This window comes from Oncorhynchus tshawytscha, linkage group LG14 (assembly GCF_018296145.1).
Source record: "Oncorhynchus tshawytscha isolate Ot180627B linkage group LG14, Otsh_v2.0, whole genome shotgun sequence".
Classification (NCBI taxonomy): Eukaryota; Metazoa; Chordata; class Actinopteri; order Salmoniformes; family Salmonidae; genus Oncorhynchus; species Oncorhynchus tshawytscha.
In genome coordinates this window covers 37826447-37852914 of record NC_056442.1, presented here as the reverse complement: position 1 = coordinate 37852914, position 26468 = coordinate 37826447, and the positions used below count along the sequence as shown (strand labels likewise).

Here is a 26468-nt window from a genome sequence, read left to right as displayed (position 1 = left end):
GGTCTGGACTTTGACTTGGCCATTCTAACACCTGGATATGTTTATTTTTGAAACATTCCATTGTAGATTTTGCTTTATGTTTTGGATCATTGTCTTGTTGGAAGACAAATCTCCGTCCCAGTCTCAGGTCTTTTGCAGACTCCATCAGGTTTTCTTCCAGAATGGTCCTGTATTTGGCTCCATCCATCTTCCCATCAATTTTAACCATCTTCCCTGTCCCTGCTGAAGAAAAGCAGGCCCAAACCATGATGCTGCCACCACCATGTTTGACAGTGGGGATGGTGTATTCAGGGTGATGAGCTGTGTTGCTTTTACGCCAAACATAACGTTTTGCATTGTTGCCAAAAAGTTCAATTTTGGTTTCATCTGACCAGAGCACCTTCTTCCACATGTTTGGTGTGTCTCCCAGGTGGCTTGTGGCAAACTTTAAACAACACTTTTTATGGATATCTTTAAGAAATGGCTTTCTTCTTGCCACTCTTCCATAAAGGCCAGATTTGTGCAATATACGACTGATTGTTGTCCTATGGACAGAGTCTCCCACCTCAGCTGTAGATCTCTGCAGTTCATCCAGAGTGATCATGGGCCTCTTGGCTGCATCTCCGATCAGTCTTCTCCTTGTATGAGCTGAAAGTTTAGAGGGACGGCCAGGTCTTGGTAGATTTGCAGTGGTCTGATACTCCTTCCATTTCAATATTATCGCTTGCACAGTGCTCCTTGGGATGTTTAAAGCTTGGGAAATCTTTTTGTATCCAAATCCGGCTTTAAACTTCTTCACAACAGTATCTCGGACCTGCCTGGTGTGTTCCTTGTTCTTCATGATGCTCTCTGCGCTTTTAACGGACCTCTGAGACTATCACAGTGCAGGTGCATTTATACGGAGACTTGATTACACACAGGTGGATTGTATTTATCATCATTAGTCATTTAGGTCAACATTGGATCATTCAGAGATCCTCACTGAACTTCTGGAGAGAGTTTGCTGCACTGAAAGTAAAGGGGCTGAATAATTTTGCACGCCCAATTTTTCAGTTTTTGATTTGTTAAAAAAGTTTGAAATATCCAATAAATGTCGTTCCACTTCATGATTGTGTCCCACTTGTTGTTGATTCTTCACAAAAAAATACAGTTTTATATCTTTATGTTTGAAGCCTGAAAAGTGGCAAAAGGTCGCAAAGTTCAAGGGGGCCGAATACTTTCGCAAGGCACTGTACATGCTAAAATCACCACTGTTTATTTGTAATGCATACAGTGGGGCAAAAAAGTATTTAGTCAGCCACCAATTGTGCACTTAAAAAGATGAGAGAGGCCTGTAATTTTCATCACAGGTACACTTCAACTATGACAGACAAAATGAGAAAAAAAATCCAGAAAATCACATTGTAGGATTTTTAATGAATTTATTTGCAAAGTATGGTGGAAAATAAGTATTTGGTCACCTACAACAAGCAAGATATCTGTCTCTCACAGACCTGTAACTTCTTCTTTAAGAGGCTCCTCTGTCCTCCACTCATTACCTGTATTAATGGCACCTGTTTGAAATTGTTATCAGTATAAAAGACACCTGTCCACAACCTCAAACAGTCACAGTCCAAACTCCACTATGGCCAAGACCAAAGAGCTGTCAAAGGACACCAGAAACAAAATTGTAGACCTGCACCAGGCTGGGAAAACTGAATCTGCAATAGGTAAGCAGCTTGGTTTAAAGAAATCAACTTGGGAGCAATTATTAGGAAATGGAAGACATACAAGACCACTGATAATCTTCCTCGATCTGGGGCTCCACGCAAAATCTCACCCCGTGGGGTCAAAATGATCACAAGAACGGTGAGCAAAAATCCCAGAACCACACGGGGGGACCTAGTGAATGACCTGCAGAGAGCTGGGACCAAAGTAACAAAGCCTACCATCAGTAACACACTACGCCGCCAGGGACTCAAATCCTGCAGTGCCAGACGTGTCCCCCTGCTTAAGCCAGTACATATCCAGGCCAATCTGAAGTTTGCTAGAGAGCATTTGGATGATCCATAAGAGATTGGGAGAATGTCATATGGTCAGATGAAACCAAAATATAACTTTTTGGTAAAAACTCAAGAAGAATGCTGAGTTGCATCCACAGAACACCATACCTACTGTGAAGCATGGGGTGTAAACATCATGCTTTGGGGCTGTTTTTCTGCAAAGGGACCAGGACGACTGATCCGTGTAAAGGAAAGAATGAATGGGGCCATGTATCATGATATTTTGAGTGAAAACCTCCTTCCATCAGCAAGGCCATTGAAGATGAAACGTGGCTGGGTCTTTCAGCATGACAATGATCCCAAACACACCGCCCGGGCAACGAAGGAGTGGCTTCGTAAGAAGCATTTCAAGGTCCTGGAGTGGCCTAGCCAGTCTCCAGATCTCAACCCCATAGAAAATCTTTGGAGGGAGTTGAAAGTCTGTGTTGCCCAGCAACAGCCCCAAAACATCACTGCTCTAGAGGAGATCTGCATGGAGGAATGGGCCAAAATACCAGCAACAGTGTGTGAAAACTTACAGAAAACGTTTGACCTCTGTCATTGCCAACATAAGGGTATATAACAAAGTATTGAGATAAACTTTTGTTATTGACCAAATACTTATTTTCCACCACAATTTGCAAATAAATTCATTAAAAATCCTACAATGTGATTTTCTGGATTTTTTTTCCCTCATTTTGTCTGTCATAGTTGAAGTGTACCTATGATAAAAATTACAGGCCTCTCTCATCTTTTTAAGTGGGAGAACTTGCACAATTGGTGGCTGACTAAATACTTTTTTGCCTCACTGTATGTAGGGCTGTTGTGTTTAATCTATGTACTGGGTTTTATTTGTAAATGTATACAGGGCTCTCTTGTAAAATATTTGTATCTCAATGTGACTCCCTGTTTAAATAATGGTTAATAGAAATATAAAATTCTACTAGGCCTAACCCTGATTGCAGACTAACTTTGATATTAGGCCTACACATGTAATATTGATAAAACAATATTAATTGGGTAGATTATAATAATTGTAATGTCATGGAGACACCCCTTGTTGTCCTGGTCTCATTACATATTGACAGACTACATGTATGCATGCCATCTACCATTGTGTCCTCCTGGCTCTTCCAACTGCCGTATCTGCTGCTTTCCTGATTCATCGTACAACTTGTAGATCTGTCATACAGCATGTAGATGTTTATGCAATTAAACAATACTCTAGGATTATTTTGGATCCTAATAATTAAATACCTTCATAAAGCACAGACCACACATTGGAAACTGAAGAGGATTTATTATATGGAGATAAGTGGGGGAGTAGATAGAGAAAGAATGAGAGAGCTCCTTCACATCTATAGGAACAAGAGTAGCCTTTAGGAGATGGTAGGTAGGTGGACCCTGGTGCTCTGCCATTTTCTGCCACTGCAATGAAACAAACAAAATGATCAAACCACATCAAGATAGGTGAAATGGAAGAATTTAAAAAAAAATACTTTTGTGGTTACATTTTTTTCTTACTTAGATGCTTCTCTGTTTTGGGACACTTGTGCATAAGGCAGAGGTGGGGGTGAATGCACAGATGGATTGGGTGAGGGGAAGAGACTCATTTGGGATTCAGCAAGAATCGAATCATGGACCTAGGTGCAGTGCTTGATTTGGACTAAAATAGGTGCTGATGCTCATTTTGGGTGCTGGTACTGTTAACATTTAGTTGCAGGAACTCCACAATACTTTTGAGCTAATATTCTATAAGAGGAACAGGAGCTCATGCAGTAGTAAATCTGAGGTGCCTGTACTCAGCTGCGGTGAGCCTCAACCCAAGTCCACCATTGCATATGTCCCAATAGATAGTAATAGTGACAGAACTCTGGCATAGCAGCCTACTTACCAGGAGCATGGCTTCCATCTGATTAACTCTGCCCCTTTATTAACAGAATAAAATAAAAAATAGTTTTTGCAATCACTTGCTTTGTGGTTGTGTAATTTACAACACCTTTTACTAAATTCAAAAATGTACTCAATCGGATGATGGAATTGACTATACTGACTACCAGATGATTGGTAGTGAAACTCTTAGATGGCACATACTCATTATTTGCTTGTCCAAATTCACTCCCTACCCCTCCTCCTTGGCCCTGACTTAACCCTTATATTTTTCTTAAGGGTCTGGATAGGTATAATCAGGAAAGTGGTGGAGCTTACACCATATTGCTTACACCTTTCACATATAGAAAAATTGAAGGCTTAGGGCCAAGGGAAAGAGTCAGGCAGTGTACTGGGACCGACTGATTCACTATGGGTAAAGCCCAAATCACACGGGAGCCTTTTTTATATGTGCGCGAACAAGCATGTTCACGCAGGAAAAAGAATGCATGGAAGTCAATGAGAGAAAACAGCGATGAGTGTCAAAGGCATCACAAGTATATATAAAGTCAAATTAGAAGCTATTTTTCCACACGGCGCAATGCTGGTAAAATGATCTGATATAGTCTCAGAAAATAGACTGTGCATTGTTAAAGAGTCTGGAATTGTGAAGTGCAGGTTAGCGTTCAGTTAAAGTCTTTTTTTATTATGTAAATAAGTTTAACTGCAAGCCAATATTATGTATAGACTAGTGCTTATGAAGCACTATGATTGTACAGTTCAAAGGAAGTGGTTCAAATGAATCAAATCTGTTTTAGAGATTGAGTGGTGTAACGTATATGCTGGGAGTCAGGAAGCAGGTGCAGAAAGTAAGTTTAATGATAAGAAGAAGCAGATGAACAAAACAGAAGGGTATGCAGACAGGCATCCAAGACTCTCATTAAGTATGTACTATATGTACAAATAAGCCAATGTTTTTGCCATAAGTTTGTGCTATTAGTGCATAAAAACATTGTGCTAATGTTGGAATTAAAATGGATCATTTACACAACATGCCTACCACTTTGAAGATGCAAAATATGTTTTATTGTGAAACAAACAAGACATAAGACAAAAAAAACTGAAAACTTGAGCATGCATAACTATCCCCCCCAAAGTCAATACTTTGTAGAGCCACCTTTTGCAGCAATTACAGCTGCAAGTCTCTTGGGGTATGTCTCTATAAGGTTGGCATATCTAGCCACTGGGATTTGTGCCCATTATTCAAGGCTAAACTGCTCCAGCTCCTTCAAGTTGGATGGGTTCCCCTGGTGTACAGCAATCTTTAAATCATACCACAGATTCTCAATTGGATTGAGGTCTGGGATTTTGACAAGGCCATTGATTGCACATTTTTATCAGAAATATGTCTAATGTCAACCTAATCTCATTTTCATCCCTGCATCAAATGACCTAACACCTTTTCTGAATGTCAACAAGACTTATCCCCCTCACTAACATACTGACCAAACCGCTCCTCCGCGTGCGCATGTTGATTTTGTCCACCCAGACCAGACGTGATCAGGCATGCAGGTTGAAATATCAAAACGAACTCTGAACCAATTGCTGTTGCTAGCTAATTTGTCCTGGGATATAAACATTGGGTTGTTATTTTAGCTGAAATGCACACGTTCCTCTACTACGACAATTAATCCACAGATAAAAGGGCAAAAATGTGTTTCTAGTAATCTCTCCTCCTTCACGCCTAATCTTATTTGGACTTCATATGGAGGTTGGCCACCAATTTAAAGGTAGGTGCATTACCACTACCGACTCGAGTGTGGACCCTAGTTCATCTTTTCAATCAATCATGCTCCTAAAAACCAATGAGGATATGGGAGAAGCGGGACTTGCAGCGCATCAAGGGTCACAATTTGAACAAAGTTATATTTTAGCACCTGGCTACGCAGATGCTTGTTGATGTGCGCGATCAGTGTGGGTGCAATGATTGAATAACTTGTATGTGTACATTTATTTTGCAACGCTTGCGCACATGAAGCGAGCAGTGTGGTCAGCATGTTTACAACAATTCTGTTATTGTTATTAGAGTGCTGAAAAGAACCTCAAGAATGTTGGTGATGACGTTGTGCTCCACCTGCTTGACGATAAACCATTTTTCAAAAGTTCAACTCCTGTTTATTTTACTCGTTGTGATTGCATAATGTTGTTACAACTGTCCAGTTCTCAAACACAGCACATTCTCCTCTACTCAATGTGGAAGTTACGCGAATCATCTCAAAGCTTTGTAGTTTTATACTAGCTTTCATTCTGCTTACATCTTGCACACCTGGGAAACAAGCACCGCCTTTACATGTCTGTCTGCAAGCAGCCAAGTAGTCAAACCAGTCCGAATATTTGGAACATAACCTCTGCAAGACGTTCACAGGTAAAACGAACTATTGTTGTATACATTCAAAATAGATTTCCAAATGTACATTCATAATACATTCAGACATATATTTTTAACAAAAGTTAGTAATATTTAATTCACATGCAATATGCCTATACTCCATTTCTACAGAAGTAAACTCATCAGCTGTAGTTGTACATAGTCATGGATGTTGAACCTGGCTGTGGAGACAATAATGGAAACCTTAAGCCTGGTAATAACATTCACACAATAGTGACCTAAATACCTATTTCTAATGAAATACAGGTTGGTTGGGCAAATAATCTTTGTAAATGTCATGTATCCTGTTCACCTACATAGTTATCTTTTAAGAGGCCTATGATGTGAAATGCATATACAGTGCCTTCAGAAAGTATTCAGATTCCTTGACTTTTAACACATTTTGTTAGGTTACAGCCTTATTCTAAAAAAAAATTGTTTTTTCCTAATCAATCTACACACAATACCCCATAATGACAAAGCAAAAACAGGTTTTTTAGAAATGTTTGCTAATTTATTCAAATAAACAGAAATGCCACATTTACATAAGTATTCAGACCCTTTACTGAGCACTTTGTTGAAGCACCTTTGGCAGCAATTACAGCCTAGAGTGTTCTTGGGTATGATGCTACAAGCTTTGCACACCTGTATTTGGGGAGTTTCTCCCATTCTTCTCTGCAGATCCTCTCAAGCTGTCTGGTTGGATGCTGAGAGTTGCTGCACAGTTCAAGTCCGGGCTCCGGCTGGGCCACTCAAGGACATTCAGAGACATGTCCCAAAGCCACTCTTGTGTTGTCTTGGCTGTGTGCTTAAGGTTGTTGTCTTTAGCACTCTGGAGCAGGTTTTCATCAAGGATCTTTCAGTACTTTGCTCCGTTCATCTTTACCACAATCTTGACTAGTCTCCCACTCCCTGCCGCTGAAAAACATCCCTACAGCATGATGCTGCCACCACTATGCTTCAACGTAGGGATGGTGTCAGGTTTCCTCCAGACATGACGCTTGGCATTCAGGCCAAAGAGTTCAAGCCTGGTTTCATCAAACCAGTGAATCTTGTTTCTCATGGTTTGTTTCTTTATGTGCCTTTTGGCACATTCCAAGCGGGCTGTCATGTGCCTTTTACTGAGGAGTGACTTCCGTCTAGCCACTCTACTATAAAGGCCTGATTGGTGAAGTGCTGTAGAGATGGTGGTCCTTCTGAAAGGTTCTCCCATCTCCACAGAGTGACCATCAGGTTCTTGGTCACCTCCCTGACCAAGGCCCTTTTCCCCAGATTGCTCAGTTTGGCCAGGCGGACAGCTCTAGGAAGAGTCTTGGTGGTTCCAAACTCCATTTAAGAATGATGATGGCCACCGTGTTCTTTGGGACCTTCAATGCTGCAGAAATCTTTTGGTACTCTTCCCCAGATCTGTGCCTCAACACAATCCTGTCTCTGAGCTCTATGGACAATTCCTTCGACCTCATGGCTTGTTCTTTGCTCCGATATGCACTGTCAACTGTGAGACCTTATATATACAGGTGTGCGTCTTTCCAAATCATGTCCAATCTATTGAATATACCACAGGTAGACTCCAATCAAGTTGTAGAAACATATCAAGGATGATCGATGGAAACTGGATGCACTTGAGCTCAATTTTGAGTCTCATAGCAAAGTGTCTGAATACTTATGTAAATAAGGTATTTATTATTTTTATAAATTCTAAAAAATAAAACTGTTTTCACTTTATCATTATGGGGTATTGTGTGTAGATTGGTGAGGATTTTAATTTTTTTAATACATTTTAGAATATGGCTGTAATGTAACAAAATATCAAAAAAGTCAAGGGGTCTGAATACTTTCTGAAGGCACTGTGTATATTTTTTACAATAGATTCTAGATCTCTGTATGTATGCAATAGTCCAATGCACTTGTAAATTACATATGATGAATGTCACTGACAAATCCTTACAGTAAAACAGAGCTAAACAACTCTATTGTATTCTGGAACACAGAACCCGAACCGACCAATCCTGATTCCACAGAGGGTGGCCCAGAGAGTCCCAAACCAAGTAGGCCTTCTAACTCTTTTGTATACTGTTGTAAAGTTGACACAATATGTGCTTTTCACATATATCTTATGGCATCTATATTTTCATAATTTCTGTGAAAAGGAAGAATTTGTACACACATATCTTTGAGCATGTATCAAATGCCCTAGGCCTGGACTGATCTCTCTCTCTCCCTCTCTATGTTCATTCTTCCATTCTAGGAAAGATTGTAGCCTTCACAGCCAAACTAAACATTTGTGACAGCTACCCAAGTCACAGCAGTATCCTGAAGTTTGCCAACGTCCTGGTCAATGAGGGAGACGGCTATAGTACTCATACAGGAAAATTCAACTGCCCACTGGCTGGCTTGTACCACTTCACATTGCATATGTCCACCTACGGCCGCGCCCAGTGTAGTATCTTAAAGAATGGCCAGCGGGTTGTCTCAGCATACCACACCAGCCTGCCAGACAAGTGTTGCCAGGTAGTCAGCATTGGTAGTGTGATTGAGCTCACTGAAGGAGACCAGGTTTGGGTTAATCTGTGGGGACCTACAAGACATGACATTTTTGCTACTGAAGACAATGACACTGTGTTTGTTGGGTTTCTTTTGGCATAATAACTTCATTGCATACTAAGAGGGTGTCCTGATATGTATTTATTTAGTGCCAATTTACTTGTGTTCAACTCCTCAGTGGTGTAATTAAATTGATAATGTATTTTATCGGTTAACAACAACGCATTTTTTACATTCTGATAATAATAAACACGGAATGACACACGCGTGTTGGGTGTCATTTAGTCCTCCACAGCAGTTGGCGCTGCAACTAATAAACTGCCATCGAATTCTCTAACATTTTGTGCGCGTGCGTCTTGTTTTCATCGTGGAAGCGGGAGACAACGTTGCTAGCTAGCCAGAGTTGTTCATTATTTCGTTGATTTTTATTTGTAAACCATTTCAAATGGATATAGAGGGTGGTACATATGAACCCGGATTCGTTGGGATTCGATTTTGTCAAGAATGGTAAGAGCAGATGGTTATAAAGAAGTTCACTTAGAAAGTGCATAACGTCACTGTAGCTAGCTAGCTAAAGACTAGTAGCTATGAAATTGAGTCGCAATCCTTATTCTCTCTGACGGTACCAGGATAGTCTAAAATTGTATGAAGTGCACGAGGTAATTAACGTGTTATATATGAAAATAATGGGTATAATGCCAACCCAGAGATAGTGGGGCACCTGTAGTATCTAGGATAGATAAACGGGTGCATAATGAGTATCTGATTAGGATGTCGTGACCTGTAATACCTCAGTAAAGAATTGTGCTTGCTCTGCATAGATGTTGTTGTAAGTTGTGGTCTTTTACGGTCAATCAATTACGGTCAATGTTATCTTTACGGTCAATCACAAGTCTGTGATCATTTCGTCTCTCATTGACCTGGTATCACATGAATCTAGACAATTGACTCAGTCTCACAACATAGACCAGACGTCTCTGCTTCAGTTTGTTCGTGTTTTAAAAATATATATATTTCATCATTCACATTACGAGTGAGTTCAAAATGTCTTTGTAAAACGTCAAGGTTTTTCTTTGAACATTTTCTGGCCTCTTCCACCAGATCTAGGTGACGCTGAAGCATATGGGCACTCTTCCAAGTAGGCTGGAAAATAGAACGAGTCAAAATACACCCAAGGCTGAAAAATGACAGAACGTTGGCTAAACTGGAATACTAGCGCAATCCCATAGCAAATGAATGGAATCAAACATACACACAGCTTGTTTTGACTGGTGTGACGCTTATAATTCGTAATCCTCGAATAGTAAATTAGTAAACCTCGATAGTGACAAGTGTATTTATGCCTGCATAACGTGGAAGTAGGGAAAAATTGCAACTTTTGACTATTTCTGGTCTAGCGATCGATGACAGCAGAGTACGCTGCTCAACCTTATGCAATTAGAAAGAAGAGATTATCCTGATTAAAATTGTGCCCGACTTGAAACAAATCTAAATATACACATTGCGAGATATTTGGCGAAATAGACCAGCATGCCTCTCCATAGGAAAACAATGGGAGGAGCGCAGCGTTCCAAGGGCAAATGGTATTTCGAGGCTAGCGTTTGATGACAACAGAGTAAGCTGCCCAGCCTTACACAATTAGACAGAGGAGATTCTCATGTTTTAAAATAGTTCCAAATTGAAAAAAATCGAAATATATACATTGTCATATATTTGGCCAAATAGACAGATATACCTATTTCCCTATATTAAACAATGGGAAGACCTCAGAGTTCCATTAGTAATTTGTTGTTAATTACATTTTAACTACCAGCAACGTGGGCAGGTCTCATTGCCAACAATAGCAAAGCAGGCATTGTGAAGTACAACATTAAGCTGGGAATAGAACATTTGGAAGGCGAGTTGGTGCCACGGTGCTCAATAGAACAAATAGGAGCTGGCAGGGTGAAAAATGACCTAAATAAGGCCTGTTTTTTTGTGAATACTTCAAAACTACGGAAAGCAGCTGGGAGATGCAATGAGCTAGTTATCAGAAAAAAGCATTATTACAACATTTCAGGTGTCCAGCCTATGCTAAGCAGTGTTGCTACTCAGATGCGGGTCTTTTTTATCTAAGACCGTAGCGATTTCATATTTCTCCCACTGACCGTGGAAAAATAACCAGTTTTGATACAAATCGCCTTTCTTGTCCATGTCGCTAGGCAATGGAGTTTGACTGAGAGACATTGCAGGCTCTCCATCTTCACTCATTTGATCCACTTGTTTGCGTTTATCCGACAGCGATTACATTGTCCTCATACCTTATCCTCTTTTCCGTAGCGCTTGGCTTTGGGTTCATTTCTCTGACCCCATGTTAATATGTGAATATCTCTCGTCGGAGAGTTAGATGAGATGCAAGCATAATCCTTTACTCAGGTGTTACCTGTCACAACATCCTAATCAGACAATCATAATGCACCTGTTTAGCTATCCTAGATAGGTGCCCCCACTAGCGCTATCTCTGGGTTGTCATTATGACCATTATCTTAACACAAGCTAGAATGTTATAACAAAATTGTTTCATTCTGTTTTAGCAACAACATGTTGTATCCCAAAGAAGACAAGGAGAATCGAATCCTGCTCTATGCAGTAAGTGTGATGACATTCATATACCCACTCCAAATGGCTTACAGCAGTTAGCTAGTTTCATGCACTACCTTTATTGGTTGGGAAGTGTTTGAGCTTTCAATTGTTGAAACAAGTAAATGCATGAATGTAGTAACCATTTTTGACTCTGCTGTGTATCTCAACAGTGCAGGAACTGTGACTATCAACAAGAAGCAGACAACAGCTGCATCTATGTCAACAAGATCACCCATGAAGTTGAGTAAGTGATCCCTATTTTCCACCACTTATTCTCAGACACTGAAATATACATCTGTCATGGGAAATTAAGTCATTTGTCTTTACTTTCTCACCCCTTTCTCTTCTCTCCTCAGTGAGCTGACGCAGATAATTGCAGATGTGTCTCAGGATCCAACGCTACCCCGGACAGAGGATCACCCCTGCCCAAAGTGAGAATGGCCAACACTCACACACACTCGAACAACCACTCTCTCTATCTTCCTCCTTTAGCTCTCTGAAATCAGGCAATTTTTCCACACTTTTTCGATTCACAAACATTTCTATCAATTCAAAATAACTTCCAAATAAATCTAACATTGATCTCTTTTCTCTCTTTTCAGGTGCGGTCACAAGGAGGCAGTGTTTTTCCAGTCCCACAGTATGAAGGCTGAGGTGCGTTGCTATTTTTTCATCATTGAACATTCTCTGTCCCCAAAGAGTTAGCCAAATATAGAAATACTAGAGTCCACTGAGCCATATGGATACATTAATATGTGGTGTATATGAAAGTAACTGCTTTATTTTCTATGTAGGATGCCATGAGGCTGTACTATGTCTGCACGGCCCCTCACTGTGGACACCGCTGGACGGAGTGAAGAAGAGGTCAGATGTATGCATCCACAGCGTCTGCTGTCACCCAACAGGCTACTGTGTCTCACTGGTTCACTGTGGCTTAAATCAGAATGACTGATCGTTATGTGGGTCTAAAATACTCAGCCAAATCAGAAACTTTATTTACAGGAATACTAACTTTTTGTGTTAGTTCTTCATCATCTTGTTGGCGTGTACGTCGTGGAACTGCTAAGATTTGTATGGACCACTTAAATCCCATGTATTACCTTGTTGTGGAGGAACACCTAACTGTTGGGACATTGTGTTAATAATGTATTAGCTCTAGTACTTTTTTCAGGTATTTGTCTTATTGGGTTTTTTTTAATTGGGAGAAATAAAATACAAAATAAAACTTTTGTTAAATGCTTCTGTTTTCTTTCAAAAAGACTTCTCTAAAACTGTGAATGCCACTGTTGTATATATTAAATATTTCCTGACTTACCGTGGTTACACAATCCCGTGAACCAATCTCTGTTGCAATACTTGCCATCCCAAAAGAGCTGAAATAGAGATGGTTAAAAAATGTTTTGTGTTTTATAACTGGCCATATGAAATGTTCCTCTTTGGTGGTGTGGCTTCGACTTCTCTTTTTTTTCTAGACCTACCTGTTTGGCCACTGCAGTGTATTTCCCAATGTGTGTATTTTTCAGTTGTTTTCAGACCCACTGAGAGTTGATGTCATTGAGAAACACATGACTAATGTGATTTGCATGCACGTGAAAGGAAAGTACGCAAAACATGTAATAACCCGCTGGAGAAACAGTCCACACCCCCTTTAACAATATGTTGTTAACAACTTATTCTAAGGAACGTCAAGGAAACTTCCTCTTTTAAATGGCCTCTAGCGACTAAATCAAAAGCAAGTCTGGATAATATAATACATGGATTTAAGAGTCACTGGTAAGGAAGTACCTATGAGTTCTATTGAAAGGTAATGATTAAGTTTTCTGATAATGCTTTGAGGTCTAGGTATGATACTTTGTTATGAATGGGTAAACGAAAGTGAATTGTTAGGTCTATAGTTTGGATATGGAACACAGATTTACTGTGGTTTGTTAACCATATGCATGCATTTCAGTAGAGGTGGTTACTCGGGAACAGTGGGGAGCAGTAGCCCCTCGATGCCGGGAGACCCTCAAGTGTCCTGCTCAAAGAGTTGTCATACACCACACTGCACTGTTGCACTGCAGGGGCATCCGAGAATGTATGGACCAGCTCATCCACATACAGACAATGCATATGCAGGATAGGAACTTTGATGACATTGGATACAAGTGAGTGACCTCTCCTTTCCTGGTGTTTTCTATCATTCATTGTGTCAGGATAATAATAAATGGAAATAACTGTTTTCTTGCATTTGCAGCTTTCTTATTGGGGGAGATTGCACAGTGTATGAGGGCCGAGGCTGGGGTGTTGTGGGTGCACATACCAAGGACAATAACCATGACTCTTTGGGCATTGCCTTCATGGGCAACTTCAACAGTAAGAAACACAATATTGGACTTTTCATCTCCAAGTCATTACAGTGTGTAAGGCATTGGTGCCAATGGGTTCCGCTTCTCTGTTTCAGATGAGAGCCCCAGTCCAGCAGCCCTGTCATCTGTTAAACAGCTCCTGCAGTGTGGGGTTTCCCAGGGGCATTTGCACCCTGGATTTACCCTGCTTGGGCATAGAGACTTGGGGGACACTGAATGTCCTGGGGAGAGACTATATGCTGCACTAAAACATCTAAAATTTCCCTAAACATAACCTCTTCCACAGGCTCAATTGCTACTGGTTCGACAGAGAAAGTGAGTCGGTGGTGAAAGAGAATACCCTGAACAGCACACTTAACATTTTGGGACTTCCTTGTGTGTTTTTAAACCACTAGATGGGGCAATGACGCTTTATCGTAGCCATGGCCTAAAATGCATACTATTTTTTTCACAAGCATTTCACTACACCCGCAATAACATCTGCTAAACACTTGTATGTGACCAATAAAATTTGATTTGATAATGGGGTTTCCCAAACCCAGTCCTGGGGCCCCCCTGGGTGCACGTTTTGTTTTTGCCCTAGCACTACACAGCTGATTCAAATGACCAACTCACCATCAAGCTTTGATTATTTGAATCAGCTGTGTAGTGGACCATTAGACTACTTTATACATCTGTGTTTTGTAGAGGACATACAGTGGGGGGGGGGTATTTGATCCCCTGCTGATTTTGTACATTTGCCCACTGACAAAGAAATGATCCGTCTATAATTTTAATGGTAGATTTGTTTGAACGGTGAAAGACAGAATAACAACAAAAAAATCCAGAAAAAAGCATGTAAAAAATGTTATAAATTGATTTGCATTTTAATGAGGGAAATAAGTATTTGACCCCCTCTCAATCAGAAAGATTTCTGGCTCCCAGGTGTCTTTTATACAGGTAACGAGCTGAGATTAGGAGCACACTCTTAAAGGGAGTGCTCCTAATCTCAGTTTGTTACCTGTATAAAAGACACCTGTCCACAGAAGCAATCAATCAATCAGATTCCAAACTCTCCACCAAGGACAAGACCAAAGAGCTTTCCAAGGATGTCAGGGACAAGATTGTAGACCTACCTAAGGGTGGTATGGGCTACAAGACCATCGCCAAGCAGCTTGGTGAGAAGGTGAAAACAGGTGGTGCGATTATTCGCAAATAGAAGAAACACAAAAGAACTGTCAATCTCCCTCGGTCTGGGGCTCCATGCAAGATCTCACCTCGTGGAGTTGCAATGATCATGGGAACGGTGAGGAATCAGCCCAGAACTACACGGGAGGATCTTGTCAATGATCTCAAGGCAGCTGGGACCATAGTCACCAAGAAAACAATTGGTAACACACTACGCCGTGAAGGACTGAAATCCTGCAGGGCCCGTAAGGTCCCCCTGCTCAAGAAAGCACATATACATGCCCGTCTGAAGTTTGCCAATGAACATCTGAATGATTCAGAGGACAACTGAGTGATAGTGTTACGGTCAGATGAGACCAAATGGAGCTCTTTGCCATCAACTCAACTCACCATGTTTGGAGGAGGAGGAATGCTGCCTATGACCCCAACAACAACATCCCCACCGTCAAACATGGAGGTGGAAACATGCTTTAGGGGTGTTTTTCTGCTAAGCGGACAGGACAACTTCACCGCATCAAAGGGATGATGGACGGGGCCATGTACCGTCAAATCTTGGGCGAGAACCTCCTTCCCTCAGCCAGGGCATTGAAAATGGGTCGTGGATGGGTATTCCAGCATGACAATGACCCAAAACACACGGCCAAGGCAACAAAGGAGCGCCTCAAGAAGAAGCACATTAAGGTCCTGGAGTGGCCTACCCAGTCTCCAGACCTTAATCCCATAGAAAATCTGTGGAGGGAGCTGAAAGTTCGAGTTGCCAAACGTCAGCCTCGCAACTTTAATGACTTGGAGAAGATCTGCAAAGAGGAGTGGGACAAAATCCCTCCTGAGATGTGTGCTAACCTGGTGGCCAACTACAAGAAACATCTGACCTCTGTGATTGCCAACAAGGGTTTTGCCACCAAGTACTAAGTCATGTTTTGCAGAGGGGTCAAATACTTATTTCCCTCATTAAAATGCAAATCAATTTATAACATTTTTGACAAGCGTTTTTCTGGATTAGGGTTAATGGTAGATAAACCTACCATTAAAATTATAGACTGATAATTTCTTTGTCAGTGGGCAAATGTAAAAATCAGCAGGGGATCAAATACTTTTTTCCCTCACTGTACGTGGGCAATGTACAGTTTGTCTGATTTGGCAACTGATGTGCAAGCGGCTTCAGGAATCTGTTGTAAATCGCCACCCATTCAGTGTAATTGTAGAGGCAAAATATTAAGGTTGTAAAATGCATCTGTTTAGATTAGGCTAAACATGATTTATTTGGGTATTCACATAAAATTGTCCACATACCATTATGTTCCTTTTTCTATGAGTGTGCTGCTATAAGGTGTTCTAGGAAATAAGAACTGAGAAGGGTATAAAGGTAACTTACACTGAGTAAATAAAAATATGCTGCTGAACAAGTACAAACTATTGACATAAACTGGATGGGATTTCCATTTTGGGTGGCCAAAATATCTTGTCCTGACTTGCTGTTTTGTCCTGAATGAGTTTAAGCTTTTGGGTTTATTTGAAATGGCTTCTCAAATCACAAAAAAAATAATAATAATTTGTCAAAGGTAGAAAAGCTGTAGATGTTTCAACATTGTAAGCTATGCGTATTTCCAAACAAGTGAACACTTGTATTGCATGATGGAGTGTTAAAGGGGACCCCATATCAAATTGAGAAAATAGAGATGGTGAAACATAAATGCTGCTTTATACTGTGTGCCTTGATGTTGCAACACGATGTTGATACCTGTCAACTGTTGTGCAGGAAGCTGCATGCTCCCCAGCAAGACGTCTAGGCTACACAATCTTCCCCGCAACTATGTCTCGTTTAAGTTCTCCGCTTGTTTACTTACTTTACGAGTTTACCTACTCCTAAATTACTTACACACCTTCACCTAATTCGGCTTTGATGGGCTGTTTGCCAGGTTATTGTGTAAACAGACGGAAAGGAGTGGAGAGAGGCGTTCCCAGAGGGCGAAACGCAGGTGAGAGGTTTGAGTTTCACGCTCCTCGGGAAGTGTTATAATTGAACCTGGGAGTTCATCTGCCAGTCATTGAAATTGGCAGCGCACTAAACTAATCGCAAAGTTTTTTAAAGTATACGGCTTGTGTGACTATGCATGTTTGCATCAGGATTGTTGAGCAGGAGTTTAAGCACGAGTGGCGCATTTTGTCTTTGTCACCCCAAGACGACGTGCGTATTATTTCGTGGATTTAGACGTTCCTTCTCTTCAGACTGCCAGACGCCGCGGGAAGTGGGTGATGTTGAACATGGAGGATTTGAAAGCTCCTGTCAGATTTTTCCACAAGTCTTCATTCAGCATCAGCAGCCTGCTGTTTCGACGAGAGGGAGTGATGAGTGATGACGGTGCCGTGCTGGATGGGCATCTTTCCAGAAAACACATTTCTTCGGGGCCATCTACTAGGCCTAAAGAAGTTTGTGCTCAAGATGGAACATACGATTTACATGGAGACAAGAATTGTCATAAAGAATACGCAGTCCAAGAAGACAAACGACTCTCCAGAAATGGAAAAAGGGAAGACGGAGAAGATACCGATGGAGTGGGAGAGGTGAAGACATCTGGAGGAGTAGAGGGAAAAGCTAAACCGGAGAAACCTCCTTTCAGCTATAACGCATTGATAATGATGGCTATTCGCCAGAGCCCGGAGCGAAGGCTTACCCTCAACGGCATTTACGAGTTCATCATGGGCAACTTCCCTTACTATCAAGAAAATAGACAAGGATGGCAGAATTCAATCCGGCATAACCTGAGTTTGAACAAGTGCTTCGTCAAAGTACCTCGCCATTATGATGACCCAGGCAAAGGCAACTACTGGATGCTTGACCCTTCAAGCGAGGATGTGTTCATAGGTGGCACAACTGGTAAACTCCGGCGCCGTTCCACGGCGGGCACCCAGACAAAGCTGGCAATAAAACGGGGTGCCCGTTTGACCTCCACCACTGCCGCAGGGCTGGCGTTCACTGGGTCCTTTTATTGGCCGGTGCCATCGTTTCTAAACATTCAACCTCCTGCGAACTCACACTCGGGCATGGGGTCATGTGTAGGGCCCAATCACTCCAACTATGCCACCTCGATCCTTTCTCAACGGTCACACCACATGAGTGCCATAAATGCTGGAGCAGACCGACTCTTCCAAACAAACCAGGAGTCATCGTATTTTGGCATGGGTGCAGGCGCGCAATACCGTCGTCATCACCAAATGAGCGCAGCCACAACATTCGCCTCTTCATCGTTGCCATGCACTTTGTCTCTCCCTAACCCTTGTTCCTTTAACTTGCTCAACCGACAAGCTAGTTATTTTTACTCGCATCACCAGGTACCCCACCCGGCGACATTCAATACATGGTGCCAGGATGAGTACCCCTCAACCAAGGCATCTCCAGCCGGACCGATTTACTCCGGAAAAAATGGGCCATCGGATTGCTTGGGGAGTTTGTGTGCGGAGTTCCCTAATTATTTTCCCTCAATCAGCCCCATGAGCTCCCTCAACACCAATCTTTCTTGGGATGCAGGGAAATGACCATATTTAAATTAAAAACGTCAGTTTCTCTTTATGGATTACATCTTTCTAATGTCTACCAATGCTGCGAAATGTATTCAAATAATTGATGTGAGTTTGCTATTTCCCAAATAGGCATATCTGTCTTTGGACAGAAAACAATTATTTAATATTTTTTAAATAATTGCCACTCACGCTTTAATGTGCAATTTAATCTAAACGTATCAACAACAAAAAAACGCCATTCACCATTAAAATTGTTTTCAGTGCAACAGCCTATAATAATGTTGTATTATTTCACGAATAATTAATGGTCAATATTTGTGGTGCGTTCAGATCATTCAAAAATATATATTTCTTTCGTTAGTATTTTATTTTGTATTTTAATAGACCACTAACTATACATCACAAGATGAAGAGAGATGAGAAAATGATGCTGTATTTAAATTTTTGCGCATGAAGTAAGAGTTTCATAATGAGGAATAATGTCGTGAAAATAACAAACTATTTGGTATCTGTGAAGGTAATTATCATGGTCGAGGTTGTTAATTGCAAGATTTTGCATCATCGTTTAGGCTACTTTTACAAACAGGCTAAACCATCACTCTCTGAAGTTTGTATTCGTTTTTTTCGTTATTGGTGTTATAACTTCGTTTTGCGATTCGTAGGCCTAGTTCTTAGGGATGTGGGCTACATGAAACATTAACCATTTAATGAAAAAATGTTTTTTTTTTTAAATGAAAATATCTTGTCCGACTGTGTTCCATAGGTGCTCTCCAGATATTTCCATTAATATGACATATCTTCTGACAACTGGATGTGTTTTAACAATTCACTGTTATTATCTTAAAACAAACTTGAAAGAACAATTGTCTTCATAAATGTCCTCTATCAATCTTATTGTATATAGCCTCGTTATTGTTATTCTTATTGTGTTACTTTTTATTATTACTTTTTATTTGAGTCTACATGGTAAATATTTTCTTATCTCTTCTTGAACTGCACTGTTGTTTAAGGGCTTGTAAGTAAGCATTTCATGGTAAAGTCTACACTTGTATTCAGCGCATGTGACAAATAAAGTTTGATTTGATTTGATATTGCTTGAGGAAGGCTGTGCGTACTTAACGGTTTGCCCTTTAATTAAAAACGAAATCTTTGGTCATGTCTGAAAAAGTATTGGAAATATAGTGTTTACTCTGATGCTATTAAAATAATGTATACATTACAGACAAAAGTCCAGAATTATTTTGATGTTCCTGAATTAAGAGTAAAAGTTCCTCATAAAAATATATATAGTCTAAGAGTTTTCTCTGTCTGCACTCTCCTATTACTTCAAAATGAAATCTGCAGTGATTGTCTCCATTTGTGTTTGTAAATGTATCTCAATAGTGTCAATGCTCAATATGAACACAATGCTGTGTTATGCACTTCTTACATTTTAGAAAGTAACTATACTAAATATGCTTTGAGAAATGATTCATCCCAGAGGTGGTGACTGTATGTCTTGCATGATTTGTACTGTATCTGCACTAGCTATCCTTTTCCCTTTTAAGCCTGAAAATGTTTGTTTACAGGGAACTCTGTGCATGTCTTATACTGTAGGCTATACGTGTAATTAATTTGATCCATTTTATAATGTGTGTGCAATAAAAACAAAAATAGTGATATAAAAGGGATGAGTTGTATTACATATGCATTCAAAACATAACAGCCGGTTATGTGATACTTAAGGAACAGGAAGAGAGTGTCAATGAGTCCAGAAGGAATCCAGCTGCATCCAAATAGCACTCACACATGCACGCAGGACACACACACATTCCCCCAGTCCATTCAATAGCTGAGCTCAACACTCATGGTCGTATTTAAACAGAAACTTCATTAGCACCTGCTGATGAAACCCACTGTTACCACCACAAATAGCCATGCTGCTGTATCTGAAAGAGTTCCAATGCAGCTGTTTTCATCTCAATATCTGGGTAACAATTAAGTACCTTACTATGATTGTTTTAAATTTAAATGGTCAAAAATAATTTAAAAAAATAGCTTCTGAGCAAAGAGCAATTTCTCAAGCAATAATTTTTCTGGGACTGTCTGGGAGTGGGGAGGGAAAAATGAAAACTAGCTGTTAGTGTCAGAGAGGTTTTGAACTCTCTTTCTTATTGTTCTATTAACTCATTTACCGCATGGTGATGTCACCATGGAAGGTCAAAACTCTATCCCACCAGAACAGGCTGAAATTTCAGGTGGTCTTTTCAAACAGCTCTTACAATAAAATAGTATTATCATAATTTTCACAATTTTCACAGTATTATTCCTACCTCATATTGTGGAAATAAATATAAAACACGGTGAAATCACATTTTTTGACTGCACTGGGACTTTAAGATCATCAAAAGTTCAAATCTGAAACTACAGATGTGTCAGTGTGATAAAGGGCATGCAGAGCCTTGACTGAGATGTATAGGGAGAGAGAGATAGACATCATAGCCTAGCTGATCTCATTGATCTACTTCTACCGTTTCGCCTGCACATGACATCACCGCCTGATGAACTTTTCCTTACCTTTCTTGGGGCTCATTCGAGATATAATTTAAAAAAAATAGATGTGTGAGGACACAGATAAGGACAGATTTCTGGAAGTGTGCCTCTATCAAACAAAAGAGGCTTTATGTGGACTGTAGCCACCTTTCCTAGACAGCCCAGTCTCAAACACAGTCGGCTGCGGTTAGACCAGGATACTGCTCTTAGGATGTTTCATGTAACCTTACACCAACACTGTTGGCAAACTTAGGATCTAGATACAAAGATTATAAAAACATTTTCATTACGCACATGAGTAATTGTGGTATAACCACTTAGAGCAAGATAGAGAGTGAATCAACAAGTAAGCTAGTACAGAATGGGGCTTTGTGTGTCCTGGGGCAACTGTAATACAATCCTGTTTGCTGTGAATTCAGTAATAAATAACAGCCATCCTCTGACAGGCATTGATAATAACCCCACACCTCTAAATCACCCAGCCAGCAGACTCACAGTACCACAGGGCAGAGAGTAAATCAGCATGAGGAGAGGGACTGAGGCAGGCCTCAAGATGTGTCTGTGCACTCAAGGGCAGCTTGTACTCACCAAGACTGTGTAGCTAGACCACACACAAATACAAATACACACACAAATACACACACACACACACACACACACACACACACACACACACACACACACACACACACACACACACACACACACACACACACACACACACACACACACACACACACACACACACACACACACACACACACACATGGGTGTATGGACAGCTAACATTCAGTAATCCCAAGTAATCCCACCCTCTCTGTAAGAATTAATCTGGGATTTATGACAGGCTCCCCCATTAAGGAAGAGAGTGAGTGAAAAGGGGCCTATGTAAGCTGTTTGGCTGAGACAGGTAGAGGGTGTATGTTTCATAATGATAGTCAAGCTTTGTAAATCAATCCCAAATTTGGGCCTCCCAAATCAGCACACTGTGGGTGTGATTATCCCCTAGCATGTGCCCTCCCAAGGTAGAGGAGCCACCCTGTGAAATAAGGTTGGTGGATGTATCTCCCCCCCAGGCGCCTGCCTGTCTCTCGCCAGTAAGCCAATCTCCCTATGTCTCAGTACTGTGCAAATAATGTACATCTCTGTCTCTCACACGTGTTCACTCTCATCTCTGTCACCAAGAGGTCTACAACAGAGTTACATATGGGTCTGTGTCTGCCAATATTTGCAGTGGGCACTGATATGTAGTTTAAAGCTCAATGTATCCCGGACCTAAAAACATGCCACTTCGATACAGCTACGACCGGAAGTGACTTTTCATAGCAGGTTAGGAGAGCATTTTCGCTAACCCTAACACTTTTCCTATCCTTAACCTAATTCTCCTAACCTGCTACGAAAAAGTAACTTCCGGTCGTAGTTGTGTCGAAGTGCCATGTTTTTAGGGAATCTGCTGTGTGTCCTAAGTATAACCCATAATGGGTTAGAATTTCTCCATATAATGTATCAGAAAGACATTTGAACGAGACCCGGAAGCCTTTGTACAAAGTTCTCGGAGCCAGAGGCTTGCACCGAGTGTCAGGATAAAGATGAGTCTGTGACGGTAGGAGTGACATTTTTGGGAAAAGTGAACCCTTGCCTTTTGGCTGATCCGTTTGTGTTTTCAGAGTGGGTGAAAACAGAGTTAGGTGGTGTGGAATCAGTAAAGGTAACCAGAAGTTATCTGGTGATAATGGTTTGTGTTTCTGCTGGTCAGAGGGAGCAGACACCCTGTGTTAAAGTAATGGGGACAAGAGACGTGAATTGTTTTGCTCTCAAGAAAAGGGCACCATTAAAAGGAGCGATAACTGGGGTAGCGGTAAATATGAAGTTGACCAACTGAAGGGGAAGATTCCCGGTGTTTGTGATGCTCGTCATTTGGTGCGATGCAGACAGGGTGGTGTTCCTAGGTTGGAGAAGTGTGCAGAAGGGCATGAGACAAAGGAATGTGTAGTATTGTAGGTGTCATGTACAAAAGCTGAAGAATATACGCACATCCAGATACTTTCCGCAGGTGCTGGAGTTGTAAGCAAACTAATGGAAAACCCCACACACCACTGCTCATGCTCCCAGGTGATTTAATTTATAAAAACGTTTCGCCCATTAGGTCTTCATCAGGCATCCGTATCCCAGATGGGGGTGGAAGATCTTATACAGTGCCCTCAGAAAATATTCAGACCCCTTGACTTTACCACATTTTGTTAGTTTACAGCCTTATTCTAAAATGTATTAAATCATTTATTTTTCCATCAATCTACAGACAACACCCCATAATGACATAAGGACAACAACAAAAAATTTGAAATGTTTGCTCATTTATTAAAAAGAAAACACGTAAATATCCCATTTACATAAGCATTCAGACCCTTTACTCAGTACTTTGTTGAAGCACCTTTGGCAGTGATTACAGCCTCGAGTCTTCTTGGGTATGACCCTACAAGCTTGGCACACCTACATTTGAGGAGTTTCTCCCATTCTTATCTGCAGATCCTCTCAAGCTCTGTCATGTTGGATGGGGAGTTTTGCTGCACAGCTATTTTCAGGTCTCTCCAGCGATGTTAGATCGGGTCCAAGTCCGGGCTTTGGCTGGGCCACTCAAGGACATTCAGAGACTTGTCCCGAAGCCACTCCTGTGTTGTCTTGACTATGTACTGTGGCATATAGCAGGTCAGCCACCAGGGGGAGACTCGTTGAGGCCTGGTGAGAGACAGAGTATACATTACGAGGGGATGGCTCCCTCTGCTGGATGTGCCAGGTCTCAACGGGCTCTCAGGCCAGGACTAATTGGGACTGATTGCTCACCAGCTGGACGAGTCCCATAAAGCTGCCAGAAGGGCAGCACACGGAGAGGGGACTGGGGGAAGAGAGGTTACTCCAGTATAGTCGTGCTCAGTCCCAGGGATAACGGAGGGAGCTCAGTATTGTTCCCCGCAGGATACAGCAAGCCCAGAAGATGGTATCCCTGAGAGTGTCTCCTGGGGGAGACCTATTGGTATGTTTATGTTTGTTATTTAAATAAACATCCTTGAATCCAACTGTCCGTGTCTGTAATGGGGTGCGTGCTGGTGGCAGGGAAGTCAGGCGCAGGAGAACGAACTTGGTATAAACAGAATTATTTAATAAATGCTCACAAACTCCGAAAACCAACATATACAAAATAAAGAAAGTGGGTACAAAACCCATCGCACACACCAATTACATACAACGAACAATCACAGACAAAGACAGGTAAAACGGACGGTTAAATACACAACATGTAATGATGGGATTGTAACCAGGTGTGATGTGAGACAAGACAAAATCAATGGAAAATGAAAAATGGATCAGCGATGACTAGAAGGTTGGTGACTTCGACCGCCGAACACCGCCCAAACAAGGAGAGGGACCAACTTCGGCGGAAGTCGTGACAGTACCCCCCCGACGCGCGGCTCCAGCAGCATGTCAACACTGACCTCAGGGACGACCCGGAGGGCAAGGCGCAGGGCGATCCAGATGGAGATGGTGGAACTCTCGCAGCATAGAAGGATCCAACATGTCCTCCACCGGAACCCAGCATCTCTCCTCCGGACCATACCACTCCCAGTCCACGAGGTACTGAAGGCTCCTCGCCCGACGTCTCGAGTCCAGTATGGAACAAACAGAGTACGCCGGGGCCCCCTCGATGTCCAGAGGGGGCGGAGGGACCTCCCGCACCTCAGACTCCTGGAGCGGGCCAGCCTCCACTGGCCTGAGGAGAGACACATGGAACGAGGGGTTAATGCAGTAATCGGGGGGAAGCTGTAACCTATAACATACCTCGTTTACTCTCCTCACAACTTTAAATGGCCCCACAAACCGCGGACCCAGCTTCCGACAGGGCAGGCGGAGGGGCAGGTTTCGGGTAGAGAGCCAGACCCGGTCCCCCCGGTGGGACCACAGGAGCCTCGGTCTGACTCTGATGCCAAGGAGCCAGAACCGGCTGATACCCCAATACACACTGGAAGGGAGAGAGGTTAGTGGAGGAGTTCTGGGCAATCTCTGCCCAGGGAACGAACGCTGCCCACTCCTCTGGCCGGTCCTGGCAATAAGACCTCAGAAACCTACCCACATCCTGGTTAACTCTCTCCACGTGCCCATTACTCTCAGGGGGAAAACCTGAGGTAAGGCTGACCGAGACCCCCAGACGTTCCATGACCCTCGATGTGAACTGGGGACCCCGATCAGACACTATATCCTCAGGCACCCCGTAGTGCCGGAAGACGTGAGAAAACAGGGCCTCCACAGTTTGTAGGGCCGTAGGGAGACCGGGCAAAGGGAGGAGACAACAGGACTTAGAAAAACGATCCACAACGACCAGGATCGTGGTGTTACCCTGTGAAGGTGGAAGATCGGTTATGAAATCCACCGACAGGTGCGACCACGGCCGTTGTGGAACAGGTAAGGGTTGTAACTTACCTCTGGGCAGGTTCCTAGGAGCCCTACACTGGGCGCACACCGAGCAGGAGGAAATATAAACCCTCACGTCCTTAGCCAAAGTTGGCCACCAGTACTTCCCACTAAGACAGCACACCGTCCGACCGATCCCAGGATGACCAGAGGAGGGTGACGTGTGGGCCCAATAGATCAGCCGGTCGCGGACAGAACATACAGACGCCCAGCTGGCCACTGGAGGGGAGCGTGCTCTGCACGTGACGCCCGCTCAATGTCCGCGTCCAGCTCCCACACTACCGGCGCCACCAGGCAAGAGGCGGGGAGTATGGGAGTGGGATCCATGGGCTGCTCCTCTGTGTCATACAGCCGGGACAATGCTTCTGCCTTAAAATTCTGGGAGCCTCGTCTGTAGGAAAGGGTAAACACAAAACGGGTGAAAAACATGGCCCACCTTGTCTGGCGAGGGTTCAGTCTCCTCACCGCCCAGATGTACTCCAGATTGCAGTGGTCAGTCCAGATGAGAAAAGGGTGTTTAGCCCCCTCATGCCAATGTCTCCACATCTTCAAAGCTTTGACGACAGCCAACAGTTCCCGGTCCCCCACATCATTGTTTCGCTCCACAGGGCTGAGCTTCTTTGAGAAGAAGGCACAGGGGCGGAGCTTCGGTGGCGTACACGAGCACTGAGAGAGCACAGCTCCTATGCCAGCCTCAGACGCATCCACCTCCACTATGAACGCCAAAGAGGGATCCGGATGGGCCAAGGTAAACAGAGCCCTCAGGTCCCTAAAAGCCCTGTCTGCCTCAGCTGACCACTGAAAGCACTCCGGCCCCCCTTCAGCAGTGAGGTAATGGGAGCCGCTACCTGGCCAAAACCCCGGAGGTAGTTGGCAAACCCTAAGAATCGCTGCACCTCCTTTACCGTGGTGGGAGTCGGCCAATTACGCACGGCTGCAATGCGGTCACTCTCCATCTCCACCCCTGACATG

The 26468-nt window shown here is 42.5% G+C and overlaps 4 protein-coding genes across 5 annotated transcripts; all 4 read left to right on the top strand.

Moving 5' to 3' along the window:
• Positions 1-5686: 5686 nt before the first annotated feature.
• LOC121839276 (complement C1q and tumor necrosis factor-related protein 9A-like) lies at positions 5687-9103 on the top strand. Its single transcript, XM_042297491.1, has 4 exons — positions 5687-6294; positions 6430-6511; positions 8289-8345; positions 8546-9103. Exons 2-4 carry the CDS (start codon positions 6463-6465, stop codon positions 8941-8943), a joined length of 504 nt encoding a protein of 167 aa, XP_042153425.1. The 5' UTR covers positions 5687-6294; positions 6430-6462; the 3' UTR covers positions 8944-9103.
• A 105-nt stretch (positions 9104-9208) lies between these two features.
• Positions 9209-12693, top strand: polr2i (RNA polymerase II subunit I). The gene is made up of 6 exons (XM_024445360.2): positions 9209-9348; positions 11415-11469; positions 11634-11707; positions 11820-11894; positions 12066-12117; positions 12258-12693. Exons 1-6 carry the CDS (start codon positions 9287-9289, stop codon positions 12318-12320), a joined length of 381 nt encoding a protein of 126 aa, XP_024301128.1. The 5' UTR covers positions 9209-9286; the 3' UTR covers positions 12321-12693.
• A 400-nt stretch (positions 12694-13093) lies between these two features.
• On the top strand, positions 13094-14514 carry LOC112267602 (peptidoglycan recognition protein 1). Of its 2 annotated transcripts, none has more exons than XM_024445803.2 (4): positions 13094-13236; positions 13418-13610; positions 13700-13818; positions 13907-14514. In XM_024445803.2, the coding sequence occupies exons 1-4, from the start codon at positions 13218-13220 to the stop codon at positions 14077-14079; spliced, it is 504 nt and encodes a 167-aa protein (XP_024301571.1). In that variant the 5' UTR covers positions 13094-13217; the 3' UTR covers positions 14080-14514. The 2 variants fall into 2 exon arrangements, with proteins under 2 accessions (XP_024301571.1, XP_024301570.1); XM_024445802.2 differs by having other exon boundaries at positions 13101-13236; positions 13415-13610.
• Positions 14515-15844: 1330 nt separating this feature from the next.
• LOC112267175 (forkhead box protein G1-like) lies at positions 15845-19461 on the top strand. The gene has a single exon (XM_024445359.2). The coding sequence runs from the start codon at positions 17235-17237 to the stop codon at positions 18513-18515; it is 1281 nt and encodes a 426-aa protein (XP_024301127.1). The 5' UTR covers positions 15845-17234; the 3' UTR covers positions 18516-19461.
• The last annotated feature ends 7007 nt before the right edge of the window (positions 19462-26468 follow it).